The sequence below is a fragment of the Aspergillus alliaceus genome, assembly GCF_009176365.1.
Source record: "Aspergillus alliaceus strain CBS 536.65 unplaced genomic scaffold BDW43scaffold_49, whole genome shotgun sequence".
NCBI lineage: Eukaryota > Fungi > Ascomycota > Eurotiomycetes > Eurotiales > Aspergillaceae > Aspergillus > Aspergillus alliaceus.
In genome coordinates this window covers 252,917-264,977 of record NW_022474732.1, presented here as the reverse complement: position 1 = coordinate 264,977, position 12,061 = coordinate 252,917, and the positions used below count along the sequence as shown (strand labels likewise).

General features: G+C 49.3%; 6 protein-coding genes across 6 annotated transcripts; 2 read left to right on the top strand and 4 right to left on the bottom strand.

Moving 5' to 3' along the window:
* Positions 1-144: 144 nt before the first annotated feature.
* BDW43DRAFT_314670 (superoxide dismutase) lies at positions 145-895 on the bottom strand (the record flags this gene model as incomplete). The annotated part of the gene is made up of 3 exons (XM_032047860.1): positions 145-258; positions 327-800; positions 851-895. The coding sequence occupies 3 exons, from the start codon at positions 893-895 to the stop codon at positions 145-147; spliced, it is 633 nt and encodes a 210-aa protein (XP_031896652.1).
* An 875-nt stretch (positions 896-1,770) lies between these two features.
* On the top strand, positions 1,771-3,115 carry BDW43DRAFT_178234 (oxidoreductase, short-chain dehydrogenase/reductase family). Its single transcript, XM_032038829.1, has 4 exons — positions 1,771-1,831; positions 1,915-2,107; positions 2,173-2,487; positions 2,564-3,115. The coding sequence occupies exons 2-4, from the start codon at positions 1,992-1,994 to the stop codon at positions 2,976-2,978; spliced, it is 846 nt and encodes a 281-aa protein (XP_031896651.1). The 5' UTR covers positions 1,771-1,831; positions 1,915-1,991; the 3' UTR covers positions 2,979-3,115.
* BDW43DRAFT_178225 (putative general amidase) lies at positions 2,865-5,130 on the bottom strand. Its single transcript, XM_032038828.1, has 3 exons — positions 4,683-5,130; positions 3,323-4,610; positions 2,865-3,258 (listed from the first exon to the last, which is right to left on the bottom strand). Exons 1-3 carry the CDS (start codon positions 4,986-4,988, stop codon positions 3,098-3,100), a joined length of 1,755 nt encoding a protein of 584 aa, XP_031896650.1. The 5' UTR covers positions 4,989-5,130; the 3' UTR covers positions 2,865-3,097.
* A 417-nt stretch (positions 5,131-5,547) lies between these two features.
* Positions 5,548-6,729, top strand: BDW43DRAFT_314667 (ankyrin repeat-containing domain protein; the record flags this gene model as incomplete). The annotated part of the gene is made up of 1 exon (XM_032047859.1): positions 5,548-6,729. The coding sequence occupies one exon, from the start codon at positions 5,548-5,550 to the stop codon at positions 6,727-6,729; it is 1,182 nt and encodes a 393-aa protein (XP_031896649.1).
* On the bottom strand, positions 6,653-8,493 carry BDW43DRAFT_287704 (nitrilase). The gene is made up of 3 exons (XM_032043186.1): positions 7,985-8,493; positions 7,468-7,879; positions 6,653-7,412 (listed from the first exon to the last, which is right to left on the bottom strand). Exons 1-3 carry the CDS (start codon positions 8,459-8,461, stop codon positions 7,105-7,107), a joined length of 1,197 nt encoding a protein of 398 aa, XP_031896648.1. The 5' UTR covers positions 8,462-8,493; the 3' UTR covers positions 6,653-7,104.
* Positions 8,494-8,627: 134 nt separating this feature from the next.
* On the bottom strand, positions 8,628-11,175 carry BDW43DRAFT_287701 (putative choline sulfatase). The gene is made up of 2 exons (XM_032043185.1): positions 10,425-11,175; positions 8,628-10,368 (listed from the first exon to the last, which is right to left on the bottom strand). The coding sequence occupies exons 1-2, from the start codon at positions 10,833-10,835 to the stop codon at positions 9,019-9,021; spliced, it is 1,761 nt and encodes a 586-aa protein (XP_031896647.1). The 5' UTR covers positions 10,836-11,175; the 3' UTR covers positions 8,628-9,018.
* Between the last annotated feature and the right edge of the window lie 886 nt (positions 11,176-12,061).

Genomic DNA, 12,061 nt, shown 5'->3' with positions numbered 1-12,061 from the left:
TTTGGCGGGGAGTTTTGGGTGGTTTTATATGGAGTTTAACTTTATTTACTTTACTTTTGCGAACTCCTAAGATTTCATTTTCAGTCAAACACGACTTCTTATCATGAAATGGCTATGTATATCTCAACAGAGCTATATACATATCTACAGCTTCAAAAGCGCCGGGCCCTCCACCCCATTCTTATATCTCTCCTCCGCAGTCCGCCAATTGAGCACCTTCCAAACCCCCTCCACGTACGAGGCCTTATTATTAAAATACTAAACGAATGGCCCAGTCAGCCGCTCTCCCAAGGACCACAAAAGAAAAGAATGAAAGGAAAACAAACCTGGAGATAATAAGCATGCTCCCACATATCCACCCCAAAGATAGGCACCCTATCCGTAACTGGATCCTGATCCTTCGTGGAAACAATCTCCAACTTGCCCCCGGGCCCCTGACTAACCAACCATCCCCACCCACTGCCCTGCAGCCCCAGCAGGGCTGCCCCAAACGCCTCCCTGAACTTCTGAACGGACCCGTACTGGGCCTCGATGGCGCCTTTGAGGGCGGGGGCAGACGACTCGAGATCGGTCTCGGACGAGCCGTAGGGGGCCAGGTTCCCCCAGAAGAGGGAGTGGTTGATGTGGCCGCCGCCGTTGAACTTGATCTTTTGCTGGAGGTTGATGAGCTGAGGGATGTTGTTTGAGGCAAGGGCGGTGGATTGGGCGGTTAGGGCGGCGTTGAGGTTGGTGATGTAGGTCTGGTGGTGTTTTTGGTGGTGGATTTCCATGATCTGTTTGCTGATTATGGGTTCGAGGGCCTGGGGAGGGTGTTAGCTTGTTTTGGGGGAAGAGGAATGGGGTTGGTTACGTCGTAGGCGTAGGGGAGGGGCGGGAGAGAGAATGTGGTGGCCATTTCGGTGGTTCGGTTAATTTTGGGTGGTTTTTGGTATGAGATATTGTATTTGTAGAAGATGGAGGATGTGAATAGAGAAGAGAGGAAGGAGATGAGAAGAGGGGTTGTAAGAGATGTTGGGTTAAAGATAGGAGAATGTTATACTATAACCCTAGAGAACTGAGGGCCCCAAGGTACCTTGACCTGGCCAATCATATCAGCGGGGCATCGCTATGAGGGAGTTTGAGGGGATTCAGAGGACCTTATGAGCACATTATGAGATTGGCCATTATGATTCGTAGGAGAAAGTGGATGACACGGAAAGACCAGTCAACTAGATAGTATAGTATGGAGACATGTACCTATGATGGTCCAAACTGCATTCTCCTCATAAGAATTGTACAGCATGAAGCAGTCAAAGCAAAGCATCGCCCCGCCCAGGAAACATGTAATGCACCAATAACTCCAAGATCTCTTTTGAATCCAACAGGGATTATAATATCCTTTTACTACACCCGACTTCTCACAAGGTTGACCTGAAGATAGCCATTGGATATTGTAATCCGGTCCAATTTTCAACACGTCTAAGTTGTGTATCGAACAGCACAGAATGATGTCTAGAATTAGTCCGAGGAAACTGAAAGGACTAGTACGAAGGAGAGAAGCGATCATTCTTTACGTACTAGACCTGACTTCAAAGAAAGTATATATCATCAGATGAGAACCTCCACACTCGCTGTCTATATAATACAATGCCCAAAATCTACACAGAATCAACCTGCACGTTCACAAGTCACGGTCGTGAATCACGATCATCAATCACCGAAGCCTCACCTCTACAAGTTAGGGCTCAACAAGACAAATAACTAGTTAGCTAACCCAGATGATTGACTGATTATTAATACAACTAACTATAAATTCCACTCTTTTGCGGGGAAGAAAAGAACCCGAACCTCGGTATGTCTGAGTTGTACGATTCAATGCAAACAAACCAGCTTCTCCAAACAGTTCCCCATTAATTGTCTAACCATGACTTCAAGTTCAAATCCTCCCTCAATCCTACTCCATCACATCCCAGTCACCTAAAGTCAAACCAAGCCACCATTCCACCACCAAAATGTCCCTCGCAGACCAAGTCGAACTCGACAACTTCGGCTCCATCTTCTCCCTCGAGGGCAAAGTCGCCGTCGTAACCGGCGGCTCCAGGGGCCTAGGCCTGCACGCTGCCAGCGGGTAACCCAGCATTCCATATACCGATCACAAACGACATTCTCCCTTACTAACAACTATGGAAATAGATTACTCCAAGCCGGCTGCTCAAAGGTCTACATCGCGTCGCGCAAAGCCCAAGCCTGCAACGAGGCTGTTGCGGCCCTCAATGCCCTCCCCAACAAGCGCCCCGGCGCGCAGGCCATCTCCGTGCCCGCTGATAACTCGAAGATCTCCGAGCTGGACCGACTAGTGGAGGAAGTGAAGAAGACGACGGATCATGTGGATATTCTCTTTGCGAATGCGGGGGCGACCTGGGGCGAGAAGTTCGACACGCATCCCGAGAAGATGTTTTCGAAGGTGATGGATTTGAACGTGAAGAGTGTGTTTTATTTGGTGCAGAAGTGGGTCTTTTTTTCTCTCTCTAATTTTGAGACGTGATGTGTTGGGATGTTCGCTTGTTAACCTGAGTTTCCGTAGGTTCGCCCCCCTTCTTACGGTCAAGGCGACGCGTGATGAACCATCCAGAGTCATTGTGACCGGCTCCATCGCCGGTCTGGGTGTGGGTACTATCGGGGACAATGCTACTTTCAGCTACTCGGCTTCTAAGGCGGCAGTGATCCATTTGACCAAGAATCTGGCGGTTGATCTGGGCCCCAGACATATTTTGTGCAATGCTATTGCGCCTGGTTTCTTCCCGTCGAAGATGGCTGATGGCCTGATCAGTTTGCAGGGTGGTTTGAAGTCGTTGGAGGAGCAATCTCCCAACAAGAGATTGGGTAGACCGGAGGATATTGCGGGTTTAGTGGTCTTCCTCGGAAGTCGAGCCTCCAGCCATTTGAATGGAGCGGTTATCGCAACGGATGGTGGAAGTCACTTGAAGGGCAAACTATGAGCTTTGTGTCTGTAGTATCTCTTCGTATATTGCTCTACTTCATTGGGCGTACGTATGAGTGTGTTTGCACATTTCGTGTCTAGTTGTATGCGAGAATGTATATGTTTCTAGAGCTGCCTCTACAACTTGGCTGCATTCTTCTCGGTATCTGGTACCCTGACGGCCCGATCAATGATTTCCATGGCTCTGAATAACTCATAGTCATGCTGCTTGGGCGTTACTACCTGGATGCTTAGCGGTGAACCCAAGTAAACCCGGCGATCGACCGTTTTTTCATTCCCTGTTTGGTTCAGCGTTAGTCAGGACAAGTGACGCTTGGAAGGAAGTAGGATAGAGCAACATACACAGCAGTCGATTGGCCTTATCCCAGCTTCCCAACACAGGAGTATTCATTTCCGTCCCGCTCTCCAGATCGGACTCCCTAAATGGACGTACTGGAATGCTTCCCGCAGGATAATCCAACAAGACAAAGCTAGACGTATACCCAACAGCGTTATAGCGGTCAATTTGAGGAACCGGATGTGGAGCTACAGGGTGGATAATAGCGTCAATCCTGCGCTCAGAGCTACCATTCAAAGTCCACATCTTGAGTAGCTCCCGTTCAACAATAGACCGCTGAGCCTGCAGCTGTCCCAGCTGCGAGAGCGTTAGTTCCCGTCCCCGCTTTAGCCGGCCCTGTAGCCAGGGGGTTAACGGCTCTCCCGTGCTCTCGAGTAGGTCCACCATAGCGTTTCCTCCGTCGACGCCCATCAATCGCCCTGCCAGGCCCTGGCATTTGGTTAATGCCGGTGGCACGGGAATCTCAACCACGTCAATACCGGGTGTCTTTCGCAGTGACTGAGCCACCTCATCTAGAACTTTGGCGATAGGAGGCAAGGGCTCGACAATACCATCCGATCGAAGTACACCGATGGTGACGTTCCGGGGCTGCGTCTCTGGAAGCCGGAAGGGGAATTCCCCATACCACCGACCAGGAATACAATCCTCCCCGAAGAGCTCGGCCCGCGGCACAAGTTCTTCCATGATGGCGCCTAGATCAGCCACTGATCGTGCCAGGGGACCAGCAACAGCTTGCAGGGAGACTCTTCCTTTGCCGGGTATATGCCCTCCATCCTGGCCTCTGAAGGGAACACGGCCGACACTAGGCTTGAAACCGTAAATACCATTGCACATCGCCGGTATACGGATACTGCCTCCGATATCCGTACCGAAGCCGACCATTGACCCCCGCATGGCGATCAAGGCTCCCTCGCCGCCCGTGCTGCCTCCTGCTGTCAACTGCCGGTTCAGTGGATTGAGTGTCCGACCAAAGAGGTAGTTACAGCTGTCCAGAGTGCCCATGGTCTGGGGGACGTTGGTCTTACCAATTATTACAGCGCCCAAGGATTCAAGTAGATCCACTAGCGGCGAGTTTTCCGTAGCGGGTTGGAATGCGAGACCAGCTATGCCCGTGGTTGAGTCAACGCCCTTCACATGGAAGGAATCTTTGATAGAAACAGGTAGGCCGTGTAATGGACCAATTGGTTTCCCGCTACTCTGGAGATGCCAGTCGAGTTGTTTGGCTCGTTGGAGAGCGCGGTCGAAAAGTGGTTCGCTCAAGCAACGGGTGAGTTGGTGAGCGATCGCCGCTCGCTGGTGATGTTACTATCTGCCTCCAAAAAGAAATAGAAAGTGAAAGGAAATTAGAACAATGGGAGAGTGTACCTTGCAGAAGGCCGTTACAACATCTTCCGTTGTATATCGTTTTTCTGCAATGACTCGCAAAAGGCCCCGAATATCCCAATTTTCCGTAATTTCCAGTTGTTCATTAGTGAGTAGTCCACATGTTCTTGGGATCTGCATCACATTCACTGACTGATACTGTTTAGCGTTAGTGATAGAGTCTTCTAGGGAGAGCATCCCCGATGGAATCGAAGAAGCGGAAAGTTTCCATTCTGTGGGAATTTGAGATTCGAGATGTGCTTGTTTGCGCTGGGCAATGGCCGAGTAGCTTGATGTAGAACTGGACATGTTGTCTGGTTTGGCGATAGTAGAGTGACTTGAAGGAGGAATCGAATCAATTTGAATGCAAGAAAGTATGGGGAAAATAAAGCAACCGAGGTTACTCTCGGTTTCCCCACACTTGGAGTTGTTTTATTATAGTCCCGTGAACCCCATTGCCCTAAAAACTATAAAGTGTCTCTCCAAATCAAGGTCATTATTATATGTTGTCTGTTTTAGAAGGGACTTCTACTTAATCTCTGCCTGTTAGATTACAAAAGATAACTTAAAGTCCCCTCGAATCGACAACTATTCTTAGGGAGTTCCCGCTTTTTGTGAAGTAATCCTTTGTTTGGTATAAATACTCTTTTCAAGCTCCTTAGATATAGAACCTAAATAATGATCTTCTTCATTCATTAAATATACTTTACTAAGATGTCAAAGTAACAAGCAGCACTATGTCTCTGCGTTGGTTCTTAAATAATCTTCAAGTGGCCAAAAAGCGCACTATCACCCACTCGTAGGCTGTCACCTAAGGACAACGATCAATTTTTCACATACACGCTCTAAAAAAGTTCATAAAAGCATCATGCCACCATCTGAACAATCATGCTTCACAAAGCTCTCGGATGATTTGTTTTACGATGTCGCCGAGTATCTCGACAAGAGGGATCTCTGTCGGCTATCTGCGACATGCAAATCTCTGAACGATATCCTCCTCGGTCGGAGAAGAAAGGCAGCAAGACAGTGTGCTGTTCCAGCAGACGAAGAATATGAAAGAATAGGAAACGAAAAACCTGCCGAGCCAATGCTGAGGTGTATTCTCGAATCCAACATTGCTGCCCTTAGACTGTTCCTAGACGCAGGCGTGGACCCCAACTCCCGCGCCGTGACGCACCGAAGCCCCATGTTTCTTATTGCTGTGGACAAACTCAAGTATAAAAGCGCCAGTCTCTTGCTGGAATATGGTGCCGATCCGAATCTAGCAGATAAAAATGGAAAAGTGCCGTTCGACTTGATTGACCGTCTTCGGTGCCCAGATATTGTGCCGACGCTGGCGGATTTTCTCAACAAGGCCGGATGCAAAAACGTTACTAGATTAACTTCCTTTGCTGTGATCTGTCGTTACGCGCGCTTGGATACCGTCAAAGGTCTACTGGACATCGGGACAGATATTTTGTCTTTGCGAGGGAACCACGGCATAACCGTGTTCCATGAACTTGCCAGGCATGGCTCTCTAAGTTCTTTCGTAACGGGCACTCCACGCACCCTGGACCTTCTGATCGAGTTGTCACCGGCTCTTCTGAACGTAGCGAATGAAAATGGTCATACGGCGCTTCATTACGCTATGACCTGGAGAGAGCCTGACTACGCTCTTTATTTACTTGAGAAGGGTATCAGAGTTGGACGCCCCGATAAAGATGGCCGCACTGAACTATGGTGGGCAGTGCACGTTGGACAAGAGCGTATCGTACGTGAGATCCTTGCGAGGCCATTTGTGAACTATTCTGTCGACAGGAATCATGAACAAGCCAATCTTAATAATCCCTTAACTGAAGCGGCCAGGTGGCGGAGATGGGACACTCTGAAGCTTCTACTGCGAGACTCGAGGATCCAAGTCGATTCATCTTTCATTAGTTCGCTCCAGAAGGATTCTCGATTTTCTGATCGTTACTCGGCTCTTGAGAAGATGCGGAAACAGATGGAACTTGAGGAGCGCAATCATCCTAATATTAGGGAGGCTCTGGACGATGTTATTACTCGGAGGTAGAGTTTGGGGTTTTCATAAACTTGCTTAATTGGTCATCTTGGAGGTTGATCTTCAGGGCTTGCGCTGTTCGTTTTCAGTCTGAATCTGTTTCATATGTCTGTCCCTCTTGTAAGCACCGCCCTCGATGACTACACATATACCTATTCTAGCTCGGAAAGTGGATTTCTAGGCGCGCTCCTTTGCAGGCGTCAATCAGGTTATTGGTTTGGCTATTCGCAGAGGTCTGAAACGTCACTGACGATATTGCGGCTGTGTCAATTAGGTGTTATGTACAAGCTTAGTCGGCTCCTGCTACATAGTTATCATGTACAAGGAATATGTATATAGCTTCAATCACAGAATCCACCCAACACATACATTCGGAATCAATGCACTTTAGAAGGGAGGTGGGTTAAGATCCAATCCCTCCACCGTCAACTTGAACGCATCATTCCTTGAGTAATGGCCAGCCACATCCATGTCCAATCTACCCCTTTCACAGTCCTCGATATCAATCTCCGAGATGATAAGCCCATCACCAACGGCATCCGCAGATCCGCCATCTATACCCGCTGCATGCGCCGTGGTAGCGGAATCAGGCGCATCATCAGCAGAAACCTCCCAGATAGGGCCCGCAAGAACCTGGCCTTGCGGATCGACAATGCAGGAACCGCCGCGGCAAACGTATTCTGTCGAAATAGATTCTGTTTCCATTATTTCCCTATACCAACAACTAGACGGATAAAATTAGGGACTTACGGGCTGCAATAGCGGACTTGCTCTTATCCTTATCGGCCTCGGGCCAAACAATTTCATGCGGCCCTTCAGACGTCACAGATCGCTTCCTGAGATGCGACACTTGTTTTTCCTGGTGGCCGGTGACCCAGTCCGGTAATTCATTGTACCTAACGCACTGATTTGCGCTTAGTACAAATGCCCGGGACTCAAATGCCACGGTCCGCATCAGTGGGAGCCACGTATCCCTGGCATCAGCCGTGGGAGCCAAGTAAATATTCACGTTCTGTGAATATATACTCTGTCGGAGGAGGGGCATGTAGTTCTCCCAGCAAATCGCTGCAGCCAGAGTTACAGGGACACCATTGAGGTGAGTAGTGACGGCTTTTAACGTTGAAGGGGAACCCTGGGCCCAGACGAGACGTTCCGTTCCAGTCTATTCAGGGTTAGCTCTCTTCTTCATATGCTAGATGACTATGCGACATATACATAGCAAGCATATTGGAGAGAAAAGAAGAAGGTATAGATTGTTAGTACTTACAGGCATTACCTTCCTCCTCTTTCCGAGACACCCCTTCGCCGGGTCAATATAGAGCACAGAACAATACAGACTGCCCGCAGCTCTCTCAATAACACCCACAACGATAAAGACTCCCGTCTCATTTGCGACCCGTTCGAGAGCTTCCCGGGTGCCATCACCGCGATGATTCTTCCCCTCCGCAACCGGCAATTTTCTCTGCACCCAATCATCACCCGCTCCAGCGGGCGTATCCCCCAGATCAACCGCAGAATGGAAGTAGCTCAGGAACTGATCCCGACCATGGGGCAGACGCGCACCAATGGCAGTGCCAAAGTTGCAGGTACGCGGATATCCACCCAGATAGGCCTCTGGGAAGAGGAGAAGATGGACACCGCGGGAGGCAGCATGGCGGGTGATGCGGTTGAGAGCGGAAAGAGTCTCCGAGAGGGTGTTGTGGGTGCGTGCTTGGGCAACGGCCACCGTAATTTTAGAAGGCATTTTGAAAGTCTATGGTATTTGATTTTGTTTTGTTGTAGATTGCTGCAGAAGTTAAGGTCAGACTTAAATGTGGGGTTCATTTGATTATATAGTAGTGGGATTAACCATGATATCAAATCCCGAGAAGCCGGGCCAATCGTCGGGTGAGTCATGGGGAGATTTGTCAATGATCCTCACGTGCCTTATCTTTCCGTGTATCTTGAAATATTTATATTCAGTCATTCTGTTTGTCTGTCAGTCTGTTCTATCATACATACATACAAGCAGGCAGCTCTCCTATGTTTTTATGTACAGCACTGCCGTACCATCTGCTGGAGATCCCGAGAACAAAAACGCATTCATCAATCGCTAGGTAGACTCAAGCAAACGCTGTGAATGCAAACAATGCCGGGTATCGCGCCTCGCTAAATCATCGTAAAACGGAATTCATCTGAGCAAATTCAACATCGCAAGATAAAAGAAACACCCGAGGATATACCAAAAAAAAAAAAGACCGAAAGCTATGCCGAAATTTTAAATGACCCTTTTCCAGTCTCTTCTCTTTCTCGAAGAATGACCTAAACCTTGGTGCCCATCACGTTGGCTGCTTGCTGCAGCACACGAGGCCAGCGAGAAATCAATTCTACATCGTCCAAAGCACCCTTGCCTTGGTTGCGCACATACTGTGTGCTTGGATCAATACGCGGCTCGTAGTCCCAAATAGCCGGGTTGCCCTTGATCAAAGCCGAGTAAACTAGTCGCCGCCGACGCTGCGACCGCAGGACATCCTCCGTGATGCTTTCCAAATCCCAGCGAGCTTGCGCCTCTTCCATGAAGTATGCCAAAATCTTGGCTGGTTCGGTAGTCGTGGGCATCGAAGGCAATCCCTTGCCTGGACTAGGGGTTCGTGGAGGGCTAGGGAATGGATAGGCAGACGAAGCTCCACGTTGGGGCCGAGGCGACACACGCGGAGAATCAGCCGGAGTGGGCAACGATGCCGGTTGCAACTGTGATCCGGCAGTAGGTTTTGTCGCAACCACTTGTGCCGGAACAACTAAACCAGCTGCAAGGTTTACCTTTTCTTCAGGGTCTGCTTCCACATCGAAAAGCATTGGCGGGTCGATCAGCGAGTACACAAACTTCCAACGGCCGCGACGGATCATAACCACTGGAGACTGCGTTCCCTCAGCCATGTACTCGCCCAGCACTGTATCGGTCTTGAGACCATCCTCGCCTGTCAGATATGGAAGCAAGGACACGCCGTCCATGGGCAATTCCTGAATCAACTGCGCGCCTACCAGATCGACGAAAGTAGGCAACAAGTCCATCGTTGACACGTTCTGGGAGATACGCTTAGGGGCAAAGCGCTTGGGCGCATGCATGATCATGGGGACACGTGCTGAGTTCTCGTACCAGACCATCTTATACCACAGTCCGCGCTCGCCTAGCATATCTCCGTGGTCACCAGTGAACACAACAATCGTGTCTTCGGTCAAACCGCAATCATCTAGAACCTTCAACAGCTTGCCGACATTGGTATCGACGTAAGTACAAGCAGCGTAGTAGGCGCGGCGAGCAGCCTTGATCCGTTCCTCAGGCATTTCTTTGCCCCACAAATCAATGCACTTCATAACACGCTGAGAATGAGGATCCTGCTGGTCTTGTGGGATGGCGCCATTCTTTGGCAAAGGGATATCGACGCCCTCATACAAATCCCAGAACTCCTTGGTCATGGCGTAAGGATCATGGGGGTGAGTCAAGGAAACCGTCAAACAAAATGGCTGATCGGTGCGCTGGCGGACATGATTGTAAAGGTACTGAGTGGATTTGTACATGACTTCCTCGTCAAAATCAAGTTGATTGGTCCGCACAACAGGGCCAGCCTCCATAACGGAGGACATGTTGTGATACCAATCAGGGCGAATATCCTACGCGCAATCAGAAACTCTTCATATTCACGCGAAGCGTTGGAGGACTAACTTACCGGCTCATCCCAATTGACAGACCAACCGTAGTCGCCGGGGTATATGTCGCTGGTTAAACGCTGTTCGTAGCCATGCAGCTGGTCCGGTCCGCAGAAGTGCATCTTGCCCGCCAGAGCGGTGTGATAACCCTCACGACGTAGATAATGGGCGTAAGTGGGGATGTCAGCGGGTAAGTCGGCGGCGTTATCGTAGGCTCCGATCTTGGAGGGCAATTGGCCAGTCACCATGACGAAGCGGGACGGCGCACATAGCGGCGAGTTACAGTAGGCTGAATCGAAGACAACGCCTTCCTCCGCCAAACGGTTCAGATTAGGGGTCTTGATGGGGGAGTCCTTGTCATGAAAGGCCAGAAGGGGGGCAGCCATCTGATCAGCCATGATGTAAAGGATGTTGGGCTTCTTCGTAGCCATTGCGAAGGTTGCTTGATCTCTTTCACACTCTAATCTAAAGAATATATGGCGTCAGGGCCGGCTTTGGAAGAAGTGGTGGTCGGCAGAAGAAAAGAAGTGGGAAGGATGAAGAAGGAAAGGGACGAGAAAGAATGGGAACCGGAAAGGAGAAGGACCAGTTATAAGTATCCCCGGGGCGGATATTGCTTTTCAGGGTGGGTGAATAGTCATGGCAAAGTGAGAAAAAGGGAAAAAAAAGAAATTGAAAAAAAAGGAGGAAAAAAAATTATGATTGTATGTACATGTACTAGAAACGAAATTACTTCATGTATGGATGTATTGATGGATTCGGAGATCTACAGGCGGTACATGCTATGTCACAGCACCGATGGAATCATCAGCGGGGACGATGGTGTGATTACCCACGAGCTGGGACACAGGGGAATTAAAGTTTCAGTCAAATGGTTCTGTTAAAAGCCCTAATGAAGTAGGTCAAGGTTTGCGATTTCCCTTTCGCCTTTTAGATATCTCTCTCAGTGAGAAATTCATGATCTTCCAAGAAATCTGCGTTGCGCTGTCAAGTACATACCCTCCGCTACATACAATACACAAATGGACGTCAACTTTGTGACGAAGTACAGATTACTAGGCCCGGGTAAGGATGTAATTTCCCGGCAGAGGAATGCGGTCCGGCAGTCATCCATGGGCACGAAGTACTCATAATCTGATCGCCACGAAACTCCACAGGTGGTCGTCGGAGTCCGCAGGTTCGACTCAAGTTTCTGCAACCTTCTATGCTTCACATAATGCCCTAATCCCCACACCTTCTATCAAACATCATGGAGATGCTTTTCCTGCTGGGTTCTGGTTGATGTAGCACTCCTTACAGAGTACGTCGGAGAACTGGAAGAAGTTAGTTCTTTTTGAGACGGGTAGACTACTAACCGAACTGGACTTGGACCCATTCAAAGAAGGTCCCCTTCTCACTAGTCCGGCCTCCCCAAATCTTGGCACTCTTGGCCTGATGGAGTCCATTTATTGGTGGCTGGATTCCACCCCCGGCCGGTTCCGACAAGGACCCCCGGCTTATCACAAGCCAGACTAGTGCATCAGCTGATTCGCCACGGGTCCTCATTGGCTGATTCTGTGAACAAGTCTTTCGTACGCACCAAATACTTGTAAGAAAGAAAGAAAAAGGGCTTATCCATTACAGACTTACAAGTGCATACTATCGACAATGATGCTGT